The following is a 23,057-nucleotide window of genomic DNA, read 5'->3' on the forward strand; positions in this document are numbered from 1 at the left end:
TGGCTGGCTCTATCGCTACATTAAAGAACAATAACAGAGTTAGAGGGTGGAGAAAAGAAACCAGTGATGGACCAAAATAACTCGTGATGTAGAGATGAGTTGCTTGGAAGTTTTCGCTTTTGAAATATTCGTTTTTCCTTTCTTTTCTGGTCACTGTGCTTCAAAGTTTGAATTATATAAGGTCAGATTTTGGCCTACCAGGCAATAGCACTAGAAAGGTGTTGCTATGGTCGCCAATGCAGAAAATTCACTACAATAATGTTACAATAATACTGTGTACGATAAACGATTTACAAAAAGTCAATTTAGGTCACTTTCTGATCTATTGGAACTACTGTGGTACGTTAGTGACACCCAGTGGCCGCTTTAAATGTTGACTGTTTGGGAGAAACGAAAGTGAAAGAGCTCCATTTTCCTCGATAAAGGCACCGTGAATCAGCGCGTTTGCTGTGAATGTAGTTTTAGGCAACGCAGGAGCCAGTTTAGTGATCTGTTATCGGTTAAGTGAGTATCGATGGAGTCTGAAACGGACGAAATGCGCGAGTGCCTGATCGACTGCTTGAGGCCGAGGCTGAAGGAGCTTATTGTGGTGGATCGGGTCCTGGATCTCATACACTTTATCGAAAACGAGCAAAAGGAACGGATCAGACAGAAGGCCAGAAACGATGGTGATATTTCGGCTGCGGACTCCCTTATTAACGCAGTAGTTCATAAGCCACATACTCCCGGATGGTTCGCTGCGTTCGTTGACGCACTGAATAGAGGGGGCTGTAAATTCGCAGCTGACTACATGCAGTTAAATCTCCCAACTCCCGAAGCTGAGGCAGAGAATGAAAACTGTGTCCGACTTATTCACTTACTTATTCCCAGCCTTGCAGACATGGTTACAGAAGAAGTGTGTACACACTGCTTCAGTAAAAAACTGCTCACCGAAGATGAGCGCGACAGAGTAAGTACATTATAGTGCAACCAACCTTTCAAAACTACTACTGCTTTATTTGCATGCTGCTTAGCACATGAGCTTTGGTGGTAAGAGAGAAAATATTCAGGTGTCAAAGGTTCACTGTGTGTATTCACACTAATTTCACTGGTGTGAAAAACCTCGAAAGTATCAGTATAGCTTCAGTATTTACCTTTTCTTTCAACTGTTTCCCAAAACATGTCTTTTCTGTCTTTGACCACTAGATGGCAGACAAATGTAGGCCGCTCATCCTTTTGGTGGCAATGCCTTTCTCTGATTTCTTAGCAAACTGACTTTATTCATTACACTTATCATCTAGATTACGGCTGAAATCGGCAACAGGGGACGCAGGAGTGGCGCAAGGGAACTTTTAAGAAGAATTGTCAAATGTCCACCAGGATGGTATTCAACATTTCTTCAAGTTCTTAAAGACACTGAACACCATGTGCTCTATAATGAGTTGACTGGCAACGAAGGTAACTGAACTATGCTGGAAGACACACACCCAATACACCAAATACTATCAGGGAAATTTGGGACACAGAAGTCTCAGCGGTGAGATATAGACAGATTGTATAAAACATGTGCACATAAGTGATTACAACTACAGAGGGAATTCAGTATCTTTAATCCAACTGCATTAGTAAATATACTGTGATCATTGCTTTGCAACAATCCCACAAATTAAAATTGGGAAGATTAATTATGATTGAGAGTTTTAGTTCTAGTCTTTATTATATTTAAAGCAGTGGTTCTTAACCTGGGTTCGATCGAACCCTAGGGGTTCGGTGAGTCGGTCTCAGGGGTTCGGCAGAGCCTCCGCCATGACATGCATGGCTCATTTTGTGCACCAGTAAAAAACATATCTATGTCTTGAATTTGAACAAAAAAAAAACATATTTTATTTTTCACTAAAGTGGGGTTCAGTGAATGCGCATATGAAACTGGTGGGGTTCGGTACCTCCAACAAGGTTAAGAACCACTGATTTAAAGCCATGTTCTTGGTGTAGACTAGTGTAACAAAGGAAAATAACAAGTTATTGTTTTACTAAACAGTCATCCAAATAACCTCAAATAATCCTGGAATAACCATATTTATGGAAAAAGATAATCATTATTAACTTAAAACATTCTAGAAGGCATTAGTATATACGCTCACTGGCCACTTTATTAGGTATACCTGTTTAACTCCCCATTAATGCAAATATCGTGTTGGCCAGTCACATGGCAGCAGCTCATGACATGGTTAATATAACCTGCTTCAAAACGAGCATCAGAATGAGGAAAGTAATCTCAATAGCTTTGAGTGTGTCATAGCTGTTAGTGCCAGGCAGACAGGTCTGACTATTTCACAGTCTGCTGATCTGCTGGGAATTTCCCATACAACCATCTCTAGGGTTCACAGAGAATGGCCAGAAAAAGACAAAAAAATATCCAGTAAGTGGCAGCTTTCTGGGAGAATATACTTTGTTTTCCAGACTGCTGATAGGAGGCAACAGCAACTCACTGTAACTCCTTGTTGAGCACATGGGCCACAGCAGCAGAAGACCATGGTGGATGTCATTCCTGTGAGATAAGAACAGGAAACTGAGACTGCAGTTTGCACAGGCTCACACATAGCCTGCCCTGTACCAGTGGTTTAGGCTGGTATTGGTGGCATAATGGTTTGGGGCATATTTTCTTGACACCCTTTGGGCCCCTTACTACCAACGAGCATCGATGCCACAGCCTGCATCCCATCCCACCCCTTCTTGACCACAGTGTACCCATGTTGCTCCCAGCAGGATACTGTGGTATGTCACAACGCTCAAATCATCTCAATTTTTTTTCTTAAACGTAACAATGAGTTCATCGTCCTCAAATGGCTTCCACAGTCACAAGATCTCAATCCAATAGAGCGCCTTTAGGATGCGATGGAGTGGGGCATTTCAATCACATCGTGGATTTGCAGCCAACAAATCTGCAGCAACCACATGATCATCATGTTACTATGGAAAATCGCAGAGAAATGTTTTCAGCATCTTACTGAATCCAATTATGTCAGTTCTGAAGACAAAAGGAGGCCAACTGTGTACTAGCAAGGTGTACTTAACAAAAAGGCCAGTGCGTGTATAAAGGCAATGATTAGTTCATAATTACTCAGAATAAGTCTAACTCTTCATCATTAACTCTGATGCAAACACAGAGCAGCACAAAACAATAGCTACTCATTTATTAATAATTACTTCACCATTAGTTACTATTTTTCTGTTGCCTCATGCATCATACTAAGTAATTACTCAGTAGTTCCTTCTTACTGCAAATTTACTTTACCATTACTAACAAAGCAAAACAAAACATCATATTTAATTTCTGATCAGTTGTTTTCTTCTCAGTATTTTCACCAGTACCTTCTATTTTTCTGTCTGTTTAAGTAAAGTGAAATGTCAGATTTAATAGTTGTAAGGTAATTCCTTAATACTCAGGGACTGGTTTGCCATTACTGTTTACCTACTCAAGTAAAGTGAAACATCTGTGTTTATGCAAATATTGATGTACTGTACTATAAATTGTTACCAGGTAAATTGTCACTCCTCATTTATAAAATGTTCCTTTTTTTTTTCATTTTTCAGGATCAGATAAGAAACCATCACTGAAAGACAAACCTATAGCTACAGGGGAGAGTCCAACATCAGCTGAAAGTTGTGATGGCACTGAATCCATGGAGATCACCGTGAACGAACAGCCTATGGATCAAGCCACAGGTTACACAGAGCATGTCTGTTTAATGTCAGCATTAAGGAGAGCTGAGGAAGTGCACTCACACGTGTCATTCTTACTATTAATCTAAAATATATCTAACATTTCTTTGCTAGAAATTTAAACTTTCAATGCGTATATGGAAATATGGAAAAGGTTGAAGGAATACAAACAAAATTCAGTTTACTTAAAACTACAGCTAACACGGTAACTACCAATTTTTTTAACTTTGGTTTATGTCCTTTCAGACTTGTATGCAGGCAATGAACTGCCCAGCAACTCAGAGCCCTCACAGCCAGGTGGGATGGATTCACTTTTATTCACCCTGTTGAAGCAATTAAAGTATTTAAAGGGGTTTTTGGTAATTACAAATATTTTATTTGCCTCAGTAGGTCATGCATAATAACCAAACTAAGATCAGTGCAGCTGTAGTTGCCCTAAAGTATCCTGAGTAACCTAAAGGCAATATGAAGTATGGTAAAGGAAAAATGTTGCTGTAACATGTGGTTACATTAGTGGAACATTAACTCTGTCCTGCCATGCAGACAGCTCTGACTATTTCAGAATCTGCTGATGTGCTGGGAATTTCCCATACAACCATCTCTAGGGTTCACAGAGAATGGCCAGAAAAAGACAAAAAAATATCCAGTAAGTGGCAATTTTCTGGGAGAAAATACCTTGTTTGCCAGACTGCTGATAGGAGGCAACAGCAACTCACTGTAACTCCTTGTTGAGCACATGGGCCACAGCAGCAGAAGACCATGGTGGATGTCATTCCGGTGAGATAAGAACAGGAAACTGAGACTGCAGTTTGCACAGGCTCACACATGGCCTGCCCTGTACCAGTGGTTTAGGCTGGTGTTGGTGGCATAATGGTTTGGGGCATATTTTCTTGACACCCTTTGGGCCCCTTACTACCAACGAGCATCGATTAAATGCCACAGCCTGCATCCCATCCCACCCCTTCTTGACCACAGTGTACCCATGTTGCTCCCAGCAAGATACTGTGGTATGTCACAACGCTCAAATCATCTCAATTTTTTTTCTTAAACATGACAATGAGTTCATCGTCCTCAAATGGCTTCCACAGTCACAAGATCTCAATCCAATAGAGCGCCTTTAGGATGCGATGGAGTGGGGCATTTCAATCACATCGTGGATTTGCAGCCAACAAATCTGCAGCAACCACATGATCATCATGTTACTATGGAAAATCACAGAGAAATGTTTTCAGCATCTTACTGAATCCAATTATGTCAGTTCTGAAGACAAAAGGAGGCCAACTGTGTACTAGCAAGGTGTACTTAACAAAAAGGCCGGTGCGTGTATAAAGGCAATGATTAGTTCATAATTACTCAAAATAAGTCTAACTCTTCATCATTAACTCTGATGCAAACACAGAGCAGCACAAAACAGTAGCTCCTCACTTAAAACTACAGCTAACACTGTAACTACCAACTTTTTTAACTTTGGTTTATGTCCTTTCAGACTTAAATGCAAGCAGTGAACTGCCCAGCAACTCGGAGCCCTCACAGCCAGGTGGGATGGATTCACTTTTATTCACCCTGTTAAGGCAATTAAAGTATTTAAAGGGGTTTTTGGTAATTACAAATATTTTATTTTGCCTCAGTAGGTCATACACGATAACCAAACTAAGATCAGTGCAGCTGTAGTTGCCCTAAAGTATCCTGAGTAACCTAAAGGCAACATGAAGTACGGTAAAGGAAAAATGTTGCTGTAACATGTGGTTACATTAGTGGAACATTAACTCTGTCCTGCCAGTTTCACACTAATAAACAAGTTCCATGTGTGCATCATGTTGAACTACACAGAGGTCAAAGAGGACAGCGCATAGCTAGCAGTTCAAATGAAAACCATATGCTGGAGTATAAGGAAATGTAAAGGAAAAGTTACATTCATGTGGCTCTGTAGTGTTTGGCTTATATGATGGATGTGCATGGAAGTGCATTTCTGCTTGGAATACTCTACCCTGAATAGCAAAGCAGGAAGAAAAGAGTTGAATCAGATTAGTTCTTTTGCAGTTTAGTCAGGTTATTTCAGTAGTAGAAAGGCCCCAAATATGTCTGCAGCCTGCAAGAAAATGGGTTTAACAGAGTAGTTTACATGAAAGATTGTTCCTGCAAGGCGAATCTCTAGCAGAATTGTTTTTTTTAAATGTTTTCTAAAATGAGCAGAGCTCATACTCAGTCCTAATGAATCTGAAAACAGCTCTATGTTTATTTCTTGAATAATTCTATGGGAACTGCTCTCAGAAGTTCAGGAGGCCACATGGACCACTGTTTACTTATTAATATCGTTAAAGCTCTTTTTTCTCATCTTTACAGACTTGCATTTGCTTGCATAAAATTGCTTGAAACAACACTGTAACCTCTGGCATACCAAGTCATTAAAAACTGTCTGCACTGAGAGAAAAAAAAACGATTTGGCGGGTTTAAACTCTAACTGGGGGGAAGAAGAACTTAGAGTTGAGTGGAAAGGGGAGCAGAGTAGGGGGTACATTCATATTGCTCCTGGTGTCTTAGTCATGTATTATCCCCTGCCTAGACAGAGCAAATAAGTAACAGCCTGCCAGCAACTTGGAGTCTAAGTGGATCATAGTAAGTCTATTGTACTTGTAGAGGAAATAAGGCAAATAGCAATGACTTGTAATGTCTCTCTCTAAGTAATCTGATTATTATAAAAACATATATAAGAAAACATAGTGCTTGATGTTAGTCTGCCTCAACCCTTCCCTTTTTATTGTCACTTTCACCTTTAGATTAGTAGACTGGTGTGAAATATCAAATAGCACTCACTATATATAGAGAAGCATTTGCTTTTAAGTCCTAGTGTTGTATGGTTTGCATTAAGTAGTGCCTCTCAGTGACATCATTTATAGTGCACAATGTTTTCTTGTAACACTGAAACATGATTTACATGCTCTACTCAGTGCCTTTGTTTGTGGTTTAACTATTGGAAGTGTTTTAAAGTTAGGTCATCTTACATGATATGGATGTACTGTACAGTGTACGTGTATGTTCTCTGTTTACCCAGGAACAAAAACAAAGAGAAGCAGACATTTCCTGTTGGTCATGTCTGTAATTGTGGGTTGCTGACACAGACAGACGTTTTGTGATTCTGAACCTCTGCTCTCCTTTGCAGATGGAAGTGCCTTAGAAGTTGCCAGAAGCCCAGAAAAAGAAATTACTCTTCGAGATTATCAGATGGAAGTCGCTGGACCTGCCTTGGAGGGGAAAAACATCATCGTATGTCTCCCCACAGGAAGCGGTAAAACCAGAGTTGCAGTTTATATTACCAAAGAACATCTGGACAGAAGGAAGGCTGAAGGGAAACCAAGAAAAGTGATCGTCTTGGTGAACAAGGTACTACAATGTCTGTCTGGTATAGAATACGTCTGGGTTTGCACTATTATGCTAACCTACTTCTGCCCATTTCTCATTAAGCACTCCTGAACATTGTTATTTTTTAGCACATGCTTCATGTGGTCTGTTATAGGTTTTCCAGCTGTAAAACTATGTGGTTGCATTTGAAAACAGATTGGGAAATAAAGAAAGATTGTGAACACCACTGAAAATCATCACAGTTTCTGATTCTTAATTTGTGAAAAAGAGCAGAACAATAACCCGGTGCTTTTACTCTCTCTGCTCTAAAAACCAACATCAACAGAAGCTCCTAAATTACTGCACAGCTAATTTGAGACCCTGCCTTAACCAAACAGTCTAGCACATATTTATGTGTTCTGGTTTACTAATGTTGGCACAAACACTTAAATCATCAGGAGCTCTCTGATCCTAAAAACAACAGTAAAGACTTTTTCTAATTTTGTCGGTTAAATCTCTTGACTTTTGTGGCACTGACTTCATGAAAGTTTCATGTGCTCTGATGCCCTGCAGGTTCCTCTTGTTGAGCAGCACTACTCTGCAGAATTCCTGCCCTTTCTCAAGAACAAATATAAAGTGGAGCGAGTCAGCGGAGACTCCCAGCTCAAAATCTCTTTCACAGAAATCGTGAAGAAAAATGACATCATCATCTGCACTGCCCAGATTCTGGAAAACTACTTAGAGAGGGCTAACAGTGGAGAGGATGAGGGCGTGAACTTAAGTGGTATGATATTTCAACACAATTTCACAAAATTAAATAAATTGTCATTATATATTTTTTTAAAAAACACACTCTTTCACTAAAATCTATCCAGGCTTAAGCTTCAAACTCTGACAGCTTCTGGAATAGAAAGCCACCCAAAGGACAGAGCAGCATCTCCCCTGATAGCATCTTGTCAAAGTCTTCCGACTCTGCTGCTTACTCCTGTTGGCACTCACAAGTCCAAGGTGGAATAGCCACCTCAGTGGAACATATGCTGTTTGTTGAAACGCCTGAAAGCGTGTACTTTTTTTTCCTCCTGGTTTCCAGGCCACACGTCTGTTCAAGCCATCAGTGTGTGGCTCATCAAATTCACATGAGAGCTTCTATCACCCAAAATACATCAAGCTGCCACTCTCCATTCTCTTTTTCCTCCAGGGAGGATTTTGCATTGCATCGCTTAAACTAGTACATGGGAATAATTAGAATTCACCCTGCTTACACTTTTGTAAAATCCAAACTATATAAAGTTTTTTGGTTTTTTTTGAAGTAGACAGTTTTCCAACATATGTTATTGTGTGGCTTAAACTGCTGTGTCAAAGGTTCCTAGAAAAGTACTGGTTTGTGTGGGTAGGTTTGGGAGAGAGATGGCATCTGTGAGGGAAATCACCTCTGTTTACGTAACAAGCAAAATAAATGGGATAAAATTAGCTCTGCTGGTCGAGAAAATTACAGTCGTTTAAGATTTGAGCACTTTTGTTTCTTGGCAGTAATGTGGCAGCGAGAAATTGGGACACGTGCATGTTATTTTTGAAACAAAGCAACATTTCTGTGTTTCTCTTTTGCACATATAGACCTGACACTCATTATAATAGATGAGTGTCACCACACTCAGAAGGGAGGCGTCTACAACCACATAATGATGCGATACCTGAAGCAGAAACACAAGAACAAAAGGCTCATAAAGGAGCAGAAGGAGCCTGTGCCCCTCCCTCAGATCCTGGGCCTGACTGCCTCTCCAGGAGTTGGGGGAGCCACGAAAATGGAAAAAGCCGAGGAGCACATACTGCGTGTAAATACTGTTTCTCCGTCTTCACCAGTGTGGACAAAAGTGTTGCATGCGTATTACTCTACTCATTCTTGGCACATTTAGTCATTATTTAAAGTTAGCTATAGTCTTTAAGGCTTCTGATTAATATATCTGACAGTCTGGGAAATAAAACTAGCCATCAGTCACACTTCTTTGTGTCCATACCAAGTAACTCACATGTCACAGTGAACAACATCTTTTTTTAATCAAAATCCTGCTCCAGTTTTTTCTGCTAAAGTCATAGAGAAACTTGTTGATTCAGCCAAGTTCTTTCCACTGCTCCACACTGACCATGCACACAAGTCAGCCATAAAGTTTCCACTGCAGCAGAAAATAAGCAGAAATACGCTCTATCATGAGATCAAGATGTGGGATTAATTTTAACAACATAAATCTTTGTATTTTTTTCACAGATCTGTGCAAACTTGGATGCTTCCAGAATAATGACAAGGAGCCAAGAGGAATTCAAAAAGGAGCAAAGAAAAATAATTGTTTCTGTTGAAGATAGGAGGGAGGTATGCCTGTTTAACATGGCATGGTTTTGTGCTAAGCTTTTCTTTGACTCTAATTCATATGAGGGACTCCAGCTGATGTTAATGCAGGATTACATGTGTGTGAAACTAAATATCCTTTTTAGGATCCCTTTGGTGATGTAATCAAGAAAATTATGACCGCCATTCACAACCATGCCGAGCTGACCCCCACCTGTGACCTCGGCTCTCAGAATTACGAACAGTGGGTTGTTCAAAAAGAACGACAAGGTGAAAACAGATTTTTACGCTCATCTTTCACTAGTTATCGTTTGTTCAACCTCCCATGGTGTGTAGCGTCTAAAAGTACTTGTCTCGATCCATTTTAGCTGCAAAAGATGAAAATCAGAAAGTACGAGTTTGTGCAGAGCACCTCCGACAGTACAGCGAGAGCCTGAATCTCAGCAACACGATTCGCATGCAAGATGCCTTCAGTTTCCTGAACAAATACTACAACGAGGAGATGAAGAAAAAAACTGCCCCGGAGGAGGAGCATAAGATACAAATCACAGATACTGAGAGGTTCCTCTTCAATCTGTTTGAAGGTATTGTGAAACTAAGCATTCGCCTAAAAATTAAAAGTAGTTGCTGACTTTATAATCTGAGATTTGGAAAATCTTTTTTTTTTTGGTAAATGTGAGGTAAGATATTGTTTGGCTTAGATTAGCTAATAGATGTGAAACTGGGATCTAGCTAAACAAGACTTGTCCACGGAAAATGAGGTCCACCTATGAACATATGCAAATGAAAAACAAAAAGGATTTTGAAGTCTGCAGTGGTTGCCAGCATTCAGAACAAAAAAGACAGAAATTATGTGTATATAAAAGACAGACACGCAACATCAATGGTCATTAGTCTACCATTTTGAAACACTGAGTTTGGCATCATAGCTGCTGTCATTTGACTTTAGATCCTGATTTGATGATATTTGAACGACAGCGTAAAATACAAAGCTATCAGCTAATGGATGCAAGCTTGGTTAGCAAGATCCATTCAAAGACTGTACAGATATTAGTTAATATGTGCGTGCAAGAATACTGCAATTTAAAACACAAAAACTGATACACAGACTTGTTGAACAGTCTTTTATTATGATTAATACACAGTAAGCTATTATTCAAATTGGCTGTCTGTCTCATGCTCAAGAACTCATCAAAACAATAAACATTTAGTGATTCTTTGCACTTTTGGTGTCTGATTTCCTAATAATGCAGTAAAGTTTAAGCCTTTAAGAACAATATCTAAAAATGAATGTGTCCTTCATCATCAAGGGCAAAGAAGCTGTAGAGACCAAAATTATTTTTGTACTGGCTGTATTACTGCCTATAAAATAAGCAATTTTACTTCTGGAATATGTGGAGATATCCTTGGAGCTAGCCTAAAAGGGTCCTTTGCAAACCTTCATGGTTTGCCAATTAAGCCAGATTTCTACCAGGCACAACTTAAACAAATTTATAGTCTACCTGTGAATTTTGTGGTAGATTTTAACCCTTCCCACATTTCTGGTCCTGGTCCTGGTCTGTAAAGATGAGCTAACCTGCTTACCGCTATACTTACCAGAAAAACACAGAAGAGTTATAAACCCTCATATTTAATAATAATATAGCACTTTTCGAGACCCTCAAAGCACTTTACAATACCACTATTTATACACTCTCCCATTCACACACTGGTTGTAGCCACAGCTGCCCTGGGGTAGACTGACAGAAGCGAGGCTGCCATATTGCGCCATCGGCCCCTCTGGCCAACACCAGTAGGCAGTAGGTGAAGTGTCTTGCCCAAGGACACAACAACCGAGACTGTCCGAACCGGGGCTCAAACTGGCAACCTTCCAATCACAAGACGAACTGCCAACTCTTGAGCCACGATCGCCCCCGAACTCATAAAAAGATACCATGTCTTTGATTTCAGCAATAGAAAAATGTCATTCAGTTCTTTGTAATCTGTGTCTAACAGACAACAAGAAGGAGCTGGAGACTCTAGCAAAGAATCCAGAGTATGAAAATGACAGCCTGTCAAAACTAAGAACTAAAATTCTGCATGAGTTCAGCTCTCGGGATGAAGCCAGAGGGATCATTTTCATCAAAACACGACGCAGTGCCATTGCTCTAAATCAGTGGATACAGGAAAACACCAAGTTTGCTGACATTGAAGTGAAATCAGCATATGTCATTGGAGGAGGAGACCAGAGTGTTGTTAAACCAATGACCTCGGTGAGTGCTACATTTCTCTCAATTTTTCTGCACAATTATTTGCGCCTTACACTTAACCTTCTCTTATAAATCTGTTTTAATCAGGCAGAGCAAAAGGATGTGTTGAAAAAATTTGGCAACGGTCAAGTCAACCTGCTGATTGCTACCACAGTAGCTGAGGAAGGCTTGGACATACCAGCCTGCAATTTCGTTATTCGATATGGCCTTGTGACAAACGAGATCGCTATGATTCAGGTCAGTAATGAGTTGAATAATGAGCATTGAATGTGGTATACCCAGTAATTGAAGGAATATTAGCCTGTGTAAAACAAACGTGGTTGCCTACCCTTCACTCACAATTGCCTTTCTCAGGCCCAAGGCAGAGGAAGAGCCGAGGACAGCAGTTACACGCTGGTCGAGGTGAAGAACTCCGGGGTGGCTGAAAAGGAGTGCGTCAATGAATACCGCAAGAAAATGATGAACAAAGCCATTCAGAAAATTAAATCCTTAAATCAGGCAGCCTATGAAAAAAGAGTACGTTTACTTCAGAATTTTTAGTCGTTGTTAAACTGAAAACCCACATGGCTTTGAGACTTTGTTTGTTTGTTTGTTCAGATCACCGAGTTTCAGATTCAGGCTATAATGGAAGAGAAAGTAAGAATGACGAAGAAGAAGCAGAAGGACATAAAGAACGAGAGCCCATCTAATGTGAAGTTTAGCTGCCGAAGCTGCAGCGAGCCAATCTGCACGGGCGACGACATCCAGATCATCGAAAACATGCACAGAGTCAATGTGACGCCACAATTTAGGTACAGTTTACGATTCAGCTCTTAACCTTTTGTATGTGTTGAACTGTATTCCACTCATGTAGTTGTGCTGTGATTATTATCAATTTTACTGCATCTTTTTACAGGAAACTTTACATTCAGAGAGAAAATACTACTCTTCAGGAGCGTCTTCTCGACTATGAGACCAACGGCTTCATTGCATGTAAAAACTGCGGACAGGTAGATTCAGTTTAGGTTTTTCAATTACTTGGAAATTCTCTTGTGAATCTTAAAAAGATAATCTTATTCAGAATGTTCAATTTAGTAGATAACTAAACACAGCATTGCTGCATTAACAAGGAGTCGTTCAGCATATGCACATACCTGATGCTTAAGCATAATTAGAAAAAAGTAGGACATTTATGACTCTTAGTCATAACCAATAAAGCTAGTTCTTCAAAGAGAAATGTGAGTCTGTCATATGACATAAGACTGCAGCCCTTTAATTTGAGATCACGTTTCACCACAAATTTAGATTACAGGACAAAAGGGCACAAAAGCAAGCCTTTATTTAGTCTTGGTTAGGCCTGCATTGAGCAGAATAAAATACTCATTATATGTTGTGTTGCATTCTGTTACAGAGATGGGGTTCAATGATGATGTACAAGGGGATCGAGTGCCCCTGCCTTGATGTGAAAAACTTTGTGGTGGATTTAAATGGAAAGAAGATTAGCAAATGCACCAAGTGGAATGAAGTCCCCATCAAGTTTTCTGCCTTCGACTACGCTGAACATGCAATCAACATGACCATGTCCGATAACTCGGATGATGACGAAACAATGTGAATTAAAACCACGTAGAATAACCAGCGACCGAGAAAGCCTTGATTTCTATTGTGTTGCCGTATGGCCGACACAGGATTAATAACCTTATCAGAGTAGTGAATGTTATGTTTCCTTTGAATGTTTACTTGTTAACTGGAGAAATGAATGGTGATGGGACTGAAGCGTGTTCGTAAAGAAAAAGTGCGAATGTTTTACATCATTTTAATGGTTAAAGTATTATTGTGAAATGTGCAAAATTGCAGAATAAGGGTTTTACTCTTCAATTATGTTCGCATTTGATGGGATTTACTGTTGAAATAATGCATGATTACAGTGTATTAATTTTCTATGTAAGGGTTTGTCACTGGTATTAAATGAACTGGAAAAGCAAAGCAAGAAAATAAAGTATATATATATATATATATATTTATTTTTTTTTTTTTTTTTTTTCCCTTTCAAACTCTGGCTGTCTCATGAGATGGGAGTCACCGAGTCTGTGATAGCCCCTCAGAGCCCACCTGTCACACACGCACACAAACAGGTGCTGTGGATTTTCCATTAAATCCACAGGTTAGTGAGTCACTACGATTGAGACAGCACTGCTATTCCTAAAAGCCTCTTTTAAGCTTGTTTGCGCAAACATATATATTACCTGCTTGATCACATTGTCTGGATATACAAGCAGGAAACTTGTTTGATCCAAAAGTATTACAAAACTGACTGCCCTTCTCATTTTTATCCCATTTTCCTCTTTATGCTCATATTTAAATAATAAATCAACAACATTTGAAAAAAAATACTTCATTGTGTACCCTAAGTGAAAAGTCACGTAAATATTTTTTTTACACTTCATGGTTAAAGTATATTGATGTAGATACACAAAAAAACCCTGCTTTTCCAGTTGTCCTGTTTTGTTGCGTGAATAGTTTACGCCCATGGTGAAAAAGCCACTTCCTAATACCAGCAACTTGTGCGCTCTTTCAAAGTTGGGCAGCAGACTTTGAGGAGGCATCTCTGTCGACTGGTCTCAGAAATGCAGCGAGGAGAGAAGGAAACCTTCGACTAAAGCGGGACGGAGCTCCGTTTTCTCATGCGGCTGCATTAGTTTAAAGTTACCTTTACAAGCGTACGGTTATGTTAACTAAGCTGCGTGTTCCAAGAAGTGACTGTAAACTTCACGCCAGCTGCCTTTGAGGAATATTTTAAAAATCAAGAGCTTCACGGCGACTTCATCTGGACCATGGTCAGTAATCGATTTGCCATCAGTACTGGGGGGGGGGGGGGGACAAAGAAAATCTGTGTAAAAGCATGGCTACTTACTGTGACAGTGTGAAGCTCACCGTGGGACTAATGAGTTACTAAAGGAGAGCCTGCAGCGTCAGCTTCTTGTTGTGTGCTTTCAGAGGATTTTTATAGGCTGCCACTTTTGTGTCACCTTTCGCAGGGCTGCAGTAACAAGGTGATGTGGGGGGTGATAGGGGCGGCTGTCGTCATCACGTTAATAACCATTCCAGCAGTTATTTACAACAGTAAGTTAGAGCCTTGGCCCGTGAGTCGCTTTTCTTTTCTTTCTTTTCAAAAAGCAACTACAGATGCTACTTCAAAAGCAGACTTCTTTCTGTGTTTGCGCATTTCCTATTTGTTTGCTTTAGTCAAGCAACGAAGTTGTAAATGCGCAAAAAATGGTCGTCCCATATTTTGGAGTGTTGGTATCGTTACATGCAAGTTAAATAAATAATGCAGCACATGTGTATCATTTCAGAATCTGGTGGTAACAAAAGACCCTTTTCTCTTGATGACTACTTTAATGACACCTTTAAATGGAGAGCCTACAATTTGTATTGGATATCAGGTATCACAGTCAGTCACTTAACCTCTGCTATACCTTCTGATTTTGGTAGCATTAATCTCCACCATCGATACAAACTTCTTGGAAGCTTATCTATTATCCTTGTTCCTGCAGATAAGGAGTATTTGCATAAAGAAAGAGACGGGAATGTCTTTCTCCACAATGCTGAAACAAAGGAGGAGTCGCTTTATTTGAGCAATTCAACCTTTGTAATATATTTGTACTTTAAAATATTTTCCTAATATATACTGTCACGCATGTTAAATACTATGTATATTAGTATACGCTGAATTCTGCAACACATCCGTAAGTTCATGCAGTCATTTTTATTTCAGGCCCAAGTTGAAGCCACAGATTATTTGCTGTCAGGTGATTATAAATACATCGCCTTTGAAAGCAACTACACAAAGGTGAGGTGTTAAATTTCACCTAGTTACGTTTCTATCTTTATTTGTATTTTTGAAGAAAAAAAACCATTATTTTTTATTTTATTTTTTTATTTATTATTATTTCTATAATTCTGTTAATGAAAAACCTGCAAATGAAAGCGTCGTTAAAATCCTACAGAAATGGAGACACTCATTCAATGCCTCATATTCGATCTATGACAGGGAGAGTTCGTAAGTAGCTGTTTTTTGTGAGTTTTATTAATGAATTTTAGTTCCCACCCCAAATGTATCATCAGTAAAAATTTATTCATCAGTTGGTACATTACCATCACGCCTATATGTGTTCATATTTCATCGTAGAACTTTTGTCACGCCTGCAAATCTTCCACGTGTTGTGCAGTACTTTACCTGGGCACCAACCGGAAACAAATATGTAAGCGCTCACCATGTACTTTTTGTCTCCAGTGAATAATGTTGCAAGTTGCAATTCGGTTTATCTGAATAAATATTTATTTATAATACTTGTGGCTTATTTCTGTTGCAATAAATGTGTAGCTGTATGTTTATGGTTGAAATCCACTTTTTTTCAGGCCTACATTTCAGACTTCAACATTTTTTTCAAATCCAATGTCAGTGCTGATGAAGCTGTGCAACTGACACACAATGGGAAAAAGAATGAGATCCTTAACGGTGTCCCTGACTGGGTGTATGAGGGTTAGTGACATTATTATTTATTTTTCAAAAGTGTGCATCTGTATGGGTTAATATTTTTCTCCAATAATTTCAGAGGAGGTGTTTGCATCGAATGGAGCAGTATGGTGGTCCTCAACCGGAAAGTTCTTGGCATATGCAGAGTTTAATAATACAGAAGTTCACAAAGTGGAGTTCTCTTGGTATGGATCTGAGCAATATCCTCAGACAGTGGCCATTCCATACCCAAAGGTGGGATTCTATAACTTTCAAACATGGAATTATGAGCAAAATATAACCTTCAATATCAATTTATCATTTTAAATTGTCAAAAATTGTCAGATCTCTTGTTATATATAATTATTTATCACAAATATTATATTTGTATTTGTATAGGCTGGATCACCCCTTACTGAGGTGAAACTTTTTGTTGTCGATACCACAAACCCATCCCACCGCACACAGGTGTTTGCGCCCGCTTCTGTTTCTTCTGGGTCTGTACATTATTTAGCACATGTGTAATCATTTACCGGAAAATGCGATGCCTTCATGGTCTGTCTTATGTGAAAACCTTTTCTCCTTCTGTCGCGTTTACTCAGTGATCACATCTTGTGCTCGGTGACCTGGGTTACAGATATACGCGTTGCAGTGCAGTGGCTCACAAGAAGACAGAATTATGTGGTTGTACAGATCTATGATTTTGATGGAAGTCGCTGGACAGAAAAACAGGTAGCTGTGACTTCTCTGCTGAGGAAATCATCTTGATGGCCATGCTCTGCTAATTATCTGCAACTGATGTCTTTACTATCTATAGAAATTCGAGCAAACAAGCAAGACTGGATGGGTGGGCCATGTAAGTTTCCAAAAGATTACTGATATAGTTCTTTAAAACCTTACTTTAATGTATCACTATAATGTATTACTTTGTTTTTTCCTTAGTACGTGCCCTTGCCTCTTTTCTTTGCTGAAGATAAGCTCAGTTTCTACAAAGTGATGAGTGACACTAATGGCTACAAACACATTCATTATGTGAAAGATGTAAGTGTTGCCAGTTTTCTTTATGCAGAATGTGTTGCACAGTCATATCAATCATGTGTTTAGATTTTAGTGACTTACTAAAGGAAGCTCTTTAATTAAGGGCAAAGCAACCCCTGTTACCTCTGGGAAGTGGGAAGTTATCTACATAAGCAAATTAACCAAAGATGCCATGTGAGTGATGAATCCATACGTTTATGGGAAAACTGCATAAATCTTAAAAATGTAAGTAAGAATATAAAGACCTGGTGTGTGAAATTTCTTTCTACAGATATTTTGTTAGTAATGAACATGGAGGAATACCTGTACAGAGAAACCTCTACAAGTAAGGAATTATTCTCACCTGTCCTCTTTTTTTTACCAGTTAAAATCTATATGTAAATAATTATACAGGTGACGTGCTGTTTTTTTCATCAGGGTTATGATTGGAAGCAGCCCTTCTGCCCCCCAGTGTCTCACCTGCAACCTGCATAAGGACAGGTGTCAGTACAACTCAGGTTACTTCAGCTTTGACGCCTCTTACTACCGAATGGACTGCTACGGTCAGTTACCCATTCACATTTTCTCTTACTGTAAGCAATAACTCACCGATTTGGGGTAGTGAACATCTGTGAACACTAATCCTTGCTGAAGGCATGCAGACAATTTGATGTGTAATCCACTTCTATTTGTGTGTATCCTGTTTTGTTTTTTTCTTTAACCAGGACCTGGATTCCCCCTGTACACACTCATGGACAGCAAGGGCTCAGGTGCAGATTCATATAACCCAAACACATTGTTAAATGACTCATTGCACTCACATGGTATACTATTAAAGGATAAGGCTACTGTTTTTGAAGGTGGTCAAATAAGAAGAACCCAGTAAATATTCCAGCAGAATTTTCTTGCTGTAGTTATTCCTTCTGTCCATACAAGCCATTCATATTTTGTGCTTCCAATGGAATTGATATGGGATCAGATCTCAAGGTAAAAGCGAGGCTTTAATAGTCCAGACAGATTTTAAGTATTTAAGATCTCTGTGTTTTTATCTGCATTTGAAAACATTCTATAAAAAGTAGTTAATTTGGTACTGAAAAAGCTGATAGCTGAAAGCTGAAAAGAACATTTTTAAAGCCCTTTGATTTGATACGTTGTACCACTGAAAGCATATATGTAACTTCACATTAACTTTAGGGTGCAATAAATTTGTAAACCAGCACTAGGTGCTGTTTTGGTTTCATACAGCCAGTAGATCGAATACAGTGGCCAAGGTTCAAGTACTTTTGGCTGCTCTTTTACTTCCCAAGGATTCATGGAAGTAGATGGATCCACATATTTGATTAGACACAGATTTTACACCGGATTCCCTTCCTGACATAATCCTCCCATTTATCAAGGCTTGGGACCAGAACTGGGAGTAAATGGTAAATGGTAAATGGCCTGTATTTGTATAGCGCTTTTACTAGTCCCGCCTAGGGACCCCAAAGCGCTTTACACACCCAGTCATCCACCCATTCACACACACATTCACATGTTTGTTTTATGGACACAACATTGCAGCTACTTTATTTATTTATTTGTTTTCAGAGCTTGCCGTTCTTCAAGACAATAAGGACCTGAAAAAGAGTTTGTCTGAATTCCAAATGCCAACAATGAAACATGGCACCTTAAAGATTGGAGGATTTGGTGAGAAATGCATGTTGAAAAATCCATCTCAGAAACTGTTGAAGCCATATGGAAATCATCTGCTTTGTGTTTGAATGTATGTCTAATGTGCTCTTTTTCACATGAGCACACACGATGGTTCTTAGTAACAGCAACATTTTCAGCATACAAAATGATGAATTACAACTAAGGTTGTATCGCCTGTTTTATGATTGTAAGTCAGTAAGTATATCAGCCATTGTATGTGTTGACCAGATGTTTTGTAATGACGTCCTAGTATGTGAAACATCGTTTTTCATCTTCTTTCACAATTTCCTGTGTTTTTGCCAACAGATCTTTGGTATGAAATGATGTTACCACCCAATTTCAAGAATTCTAAAAAATATCCTCTTCTTATTGATGTGTGAGTGAGCAATATTCCAAATTGCATGTGACACCACTAACATTTACAGAAGTAAATTTACAGTGTTGCTCTCCTTGTGTAGTTATGGTGGTCCGTGCAGTCAGAGTGTGAACTATCGCTTCAAGCTGAACTGGGGCACGTACCTCTCCAGTTCACATGAGATCATCATTGCCAGCTTTGATGGAAGGGGAAGTGGTTACCAAGGGGATGAAATAATGCACTCAATCTATAGACGCCTAGGGACATTTGAAGTGGAAGATCAAATAGCTGCTGTGAGGTAGATCTGTCTAAACGTTCAATCACCTCTGTGATGAGTGTTGTTCTTTAGCTGTTGTATGAATAAATTTAATCTTTTACATACATACAAAAGTCTTCATCTAGATAAATGCCTGATGTAGTCTGGTTTAACAAATGTGTTTTGCCCCAGATAATAACTGATCTCCCTGTTACAGGAAATTCATTGACATGGGATTTATTGATGAAGGCAGAATAGCAATATGGGGCTGGGTAAGCTGTATTTTATCCTGCTTTTTCCTCTTTCTTTATCTTTATAATCACTTTACATGTTCTTACTAATGCAATCTGTTCTGATCTTCAGTCATATGGTGGTTATGTTTCCTCAATGGCCTTGGGTGCTGGAACTGGACTCTTTAAGTGTGGAATTGCAGTAGCCCCAGTAGCCAAGTGGGACTATTATGGTGGGTGAACATGCATACATAGCCTATAATATATATACTCACCCACCACTTCATTAGGTACACCTTGCCAGAGTAGCTTGGATTCCCTTTTGCTTTCAAAACTGCCTCACTTTTTTGTGGCAAAGATTCAACAAGGTGCTGAAAACATTCCTCAGAGATTTTGGTCCGTATTGATAGGACAGCTTCACACAGCTGCTACAAAATTGTTGGCATCCATAATGCAATTTGTTGGCATCTCCTGTTCCACCACATCTCAAAGGTGCTCTATTGGATTGAGATCTGGTGACTGTGGAGTGCATCTGAGTGAACTCAGTTAAGTTTTTAAAGAACTATTGCTAACAACAGCTGAAATAATGCTTTATCCTGCTGGATGCAGCCATCAGAAGATGGGTACACTGTGAACATGGTCACCAACCATACTCAGGCAGGCAGTGGAATTTAAATGATGCCCAGTTGGTACTAAGAGGCCCAAAGTATGCCAAGAAAATATTTCCACCACATTACACTACCACCACATTACACTACCGCCTGAGCTGTTGATACAATGAAGGATCCAACTATGCTGCGTCAAATTCTGACCCTACCATCTGAATGTCAAACTACTAATCATGACTCACACAAGACCAAGCAGCATTTTCTTCTGTTGCCCACTTTTGTTGAGCCTTTGTGAATTATAGCCGCAGTTTCTTGTTCTCAGCTGACAAAACTTCTGTATATGTTTCTTGTAACAAGTGGCTATTTTAAAGCAGATTCTCATCAGATCTCTGTCATCAACAAGGCATTTTTTACCCTAAAAACTGCTGCTCACTGGATATTTTCTTTTTTTAGACAGTGCTCTATAAACCCTAGAGGTGGCTTTATGGGGAAATCCCAGCAGATCAACAGTTTCTGAAACACTCAGACAAGACTGTATGGTATCAACAACCATGCCATGTTCAAAGTCACTTTAATTTACCATCAATATCAGCATCTCATCTTAACAATGTCTGTATGCCTAAATGCATGTGGTTGGGTTGAACGCAAGTGATTGGCCTATTTGTGCGTCTGTGTTGATGAGCAGTTGAACACGTGTAACTATCAAAGTAGCTGGTTAGTGTAATTTTACAGGCTGCTTATTTTCTTGTATAGCCTTCACTTTACATAAGCTGTATTGTAACAGCGTTAGTGTCATGTTTGATCCATTACTTTTCTCCACATCTTCAGTGTGATTAATATTTTCGTGGTGAATACAAGAACCTGCCTTATTTGTACAGGGAAGGCAGGAAAGGGCATTTTGATGCTGTATCCAAAATTGCTGGCTTGGGCAGTGAGTCACTGCCTTTTTTTCACTGCGAAGCTACTCAAAAGTCTTGAATATTCTAAATCTTGTTTTCATTATGACTTTAGTGAAGTCATAATGAAAATGTTTGTAGAATAGTGCTTTCTCAACATCCTCCATCATGCACCAGATGATGCAGTATGCAAAGCAATCATTCTGATTATTCAGCTGACCCACCTAAAGACTGAAATATCATCTTAAGAAATATTTGGAGTGAAAATATATAAAGTCAGTAAAGTCCAAAAAAAAGTAACAGCATTTGAATTGATTTCAGTGTACATTCAGCAGAATAAGAAAGATGTGTTGTTTTTCTTGCCAAACCCTAACTGTGGTTAACCTCCATTACTCACAGTGCATCCTTATTGCTGTTATTGAACCCTGAGCTTCTGGCCTCATGTAGAGATAAAAACTAGGCTGGTGATTACACCTCTTTGTAACTCTACACTAGTAATTTTGACACATTCAGCCCTGAAAGTTGATGGAGTTCATCTTTAAGATTTCCTATAGCTTGTAATCATTCAATCTAAACTTTTCCCTTCCTATGTTAAATACGCATGATTTATTTTTGTGTTTCCATTGTATCCGCTTTTGCGGTGTTAACTGAGTTTTCTTCCACAGATGCAGTTTACACTGAACGCTACATGGGCAAGCCAACTGAGAATTCCGACTCGTACAAAGTAAATATCATTCAGATTAGCTGTGTGGTGAAGTAAAGGCACATTTCTGCCTTGAGACTGTTTTTAATTCTTTTATTTTCTAGAACTCCACAGTGACCTCCAGAGCAAAGAACTTCAAAAATGTTCAATATCTCTTGGTCCATGGCACAGCGGATGGTACGTTCTGTTATTTCTTTCAGTAATTTCTATTTCTGATAAGACCTGAACATGTGGTAGCCCGTTTTCTCAGAGGCGTTCCAGGTAACACAGTAAGCCATGCACAAATATACTCTGTTTGCCTTGATAGAAACTTGAGCTTTCAGTCACGTAGTAAAAGCTCTGTCTTTCCCGTAGACAATGTCCATTTCCAGCAGGCTGCACAAATCTCCAAAGCTCTGGTGGATGCGCAAGTGGACTTCGAGGTGATGGTAAATATTAGCTCAGGGAAGTGAGGCTAATATTGGGAATGATGTTGTTGATGTAATGAAGATTTCAAATGGAAAAAAAAACATGGTCTATTATAAGCAAAATTAAATCTAAAATAAGTGTGATTTAAAATGTGCATGATGTTATCTGGAATTGACTTATAGTCTATGCACTAATCATATTCTGGTATTGCTTTCAGTGGTACACCGACAAGGACCATAGTCTCAGTGGATCAGCCTATCATCATATATACAGGCACATGAGTCACTTTCTGCAGAAATGCCTCCTTAGTCCCAAATAGATGTGAAGGATGTAACAGCATTTGTAGGCAACAGTTGTTACCACAGTTTCTTTGTCTAATGCATTTTTAATGTGCTTTTTTTAATTGTAATATTCTGAAAACCAGGTTGAACTAATGCAACAAATGTTAGATTGCTCATTTAAATGAGCATCTGTATGTTGTGTGGAATTTTTTGCAAAATATGTGATATGCAAAGATACAAGTCCTATCATGCATTTGTAGGTTAAAAAATTTTATGTATGTGTGTGCGTGCGTGTGTATGTGTGATTATCATAGCATACATTAACTGCAATGCATTGCACTGATTTGTTGCAAAGTGGAGTCATTTGTGTTATAAGAATATTCAAATAAACTTTTTTCAACATTTAATTGATTCATTGCTTTTCTTTACATAAATGGTTCTTTTATTTGGGCCAAAAGATTATTACTGATCTCCTTACTGTT

At 39.1% G+C, this 23,057-nt stretch overlaps 2 protein-coding genes across 2 annotated transcripts; both read left to right on the top strand.

The window, feature by feature from the left end:
- The first annotated feature begins 378 nt into the window (after positions 1-378).
- On the top strand, positions 379-13,624 carry ifih1 (interferon induced with helicase C domain 1). The gene is made up of 17 exons (XM_006788529.3): positions 379-949; positions 1,281-1,437; positions 3,574-3,705; positions 3,949-3,999; positions 5,189-5,239; positions 6,863-7,083; positions 7,615-7,825; positions 8,656-8,873; positions 9,305-9,406; positions 9,529-9,652; positions 9,751-9,966; positions 11,378-11,634; positions 11,719-11,868; positions 11,986-12,147; positions 12,229-12,422; positions 12,527-12,620; positions 13,022-13,624. Exons 1-17 carry the CDS (start codon positions 515-517, stop codon positions 13,223-13,225), a joined length of 2,979 nt encoding a protein of 992 aa, XP_006788592.2. The 5' UTR covers positions 379-514; the 3' UTR covers positions 13,226-13,624.
- Positions 13,625-14,182: 558 nt separating this feature from the next.
- fap (fibroblast activation protein, alpha) lies at positions 14,183-22,920 on the top strand. Its single transcript, XM_006788530.3, has 26 exons — positions 14,183-14,447; positions 14,649-14,733; positions 14,967-15,056; positions 15,168-15,262; positions 15,389-15,463; positions 15,621-15,673; positions 15,803-15,875; positions 16,033-16,156; positions 16,230-16,384; positions 16,529-16,626; positions 16,732-16,861; positions 16,947-16,985; positions 17,072-17,170; positions 17,271-17,341; positions 17,439-17,492; positions 17,585-17,709; positions 17,872-17,916; positions 18,734-18,832; positions 19,145-19,214; positions 19,297-19,491; positions 19,667-19,721; positions 19,813-19,912; positions 21,849-21,907; positions 21,991-22,063; positions 22,241-22,314; positions 22,512-22,920. The coding sequence occupies exons 1-26, from the start codon at positions 14,445-14,447 to the stop codon at positions 22,611-22,613; spliced, it is 2,241 nt and encodes a 746-aa protein (XP_006788593.2). The 5' UTR covers positions 14,183-14,444; the 3' UTR covers positions 22,614-22,920.
- Positions 22,921-23,057: the final 137 nt, after the last annotated feature.

The sequence above is a fragment of the Neolamprologus brichardi genome, chromosome 16 (assembly GCF_056152115.1).
Source record: "Neolamprologus brichardi isolate AB-2024 chromosome 16, ASM5615211v1, whole genome shotgun sequence".
In the NCBI taxonomy this organism is placed as follows: domain Eukaryota; kingdom Metazoa; phylum Chordata; class Actinopteri; order Cichliformes; family Cichlidae; genus Neolamprologus; species Neolamprologus brichardi.

Coding starts and splice junctions, on each gene's coding strand:
- ifih1 (XM_006788529.3), top strand. CDS start 515: ATGGAGTCTGAAACGGACGAAATGCGCGAGTGCCTGATCGACTGCTTG. Junction 11,635..11,718: donor TTGTTAAACCAATGACCTCG/GTGAGTGCTACA, acceptor TGTTTTAATCAG/GCAGAGCAAAAGGATGTGTT. Junction 12,423..12,526: donor AATGTGACGCCACAATTTAG/GTACAGTTTACG, acceptor ATCTTTTTACAG/GAAACTTTACATTCAGAGAG.
- fap (XM_006788530.3), top strand. Junction 16,627..16,731: donor CCCGCTTCTGTTTCTTCTGG/GTCTGTACATTA, acceptor GCGTTTACTCAG/TGATCACATCTTGTGCTCGG. Junction 18,833..19,144: donor CTTAAAGATTGGAGGATTTG/GTGAGAAATGCA, acceptor TTTTGCCAACAG/ATCTTTGGTATGAAATGATG.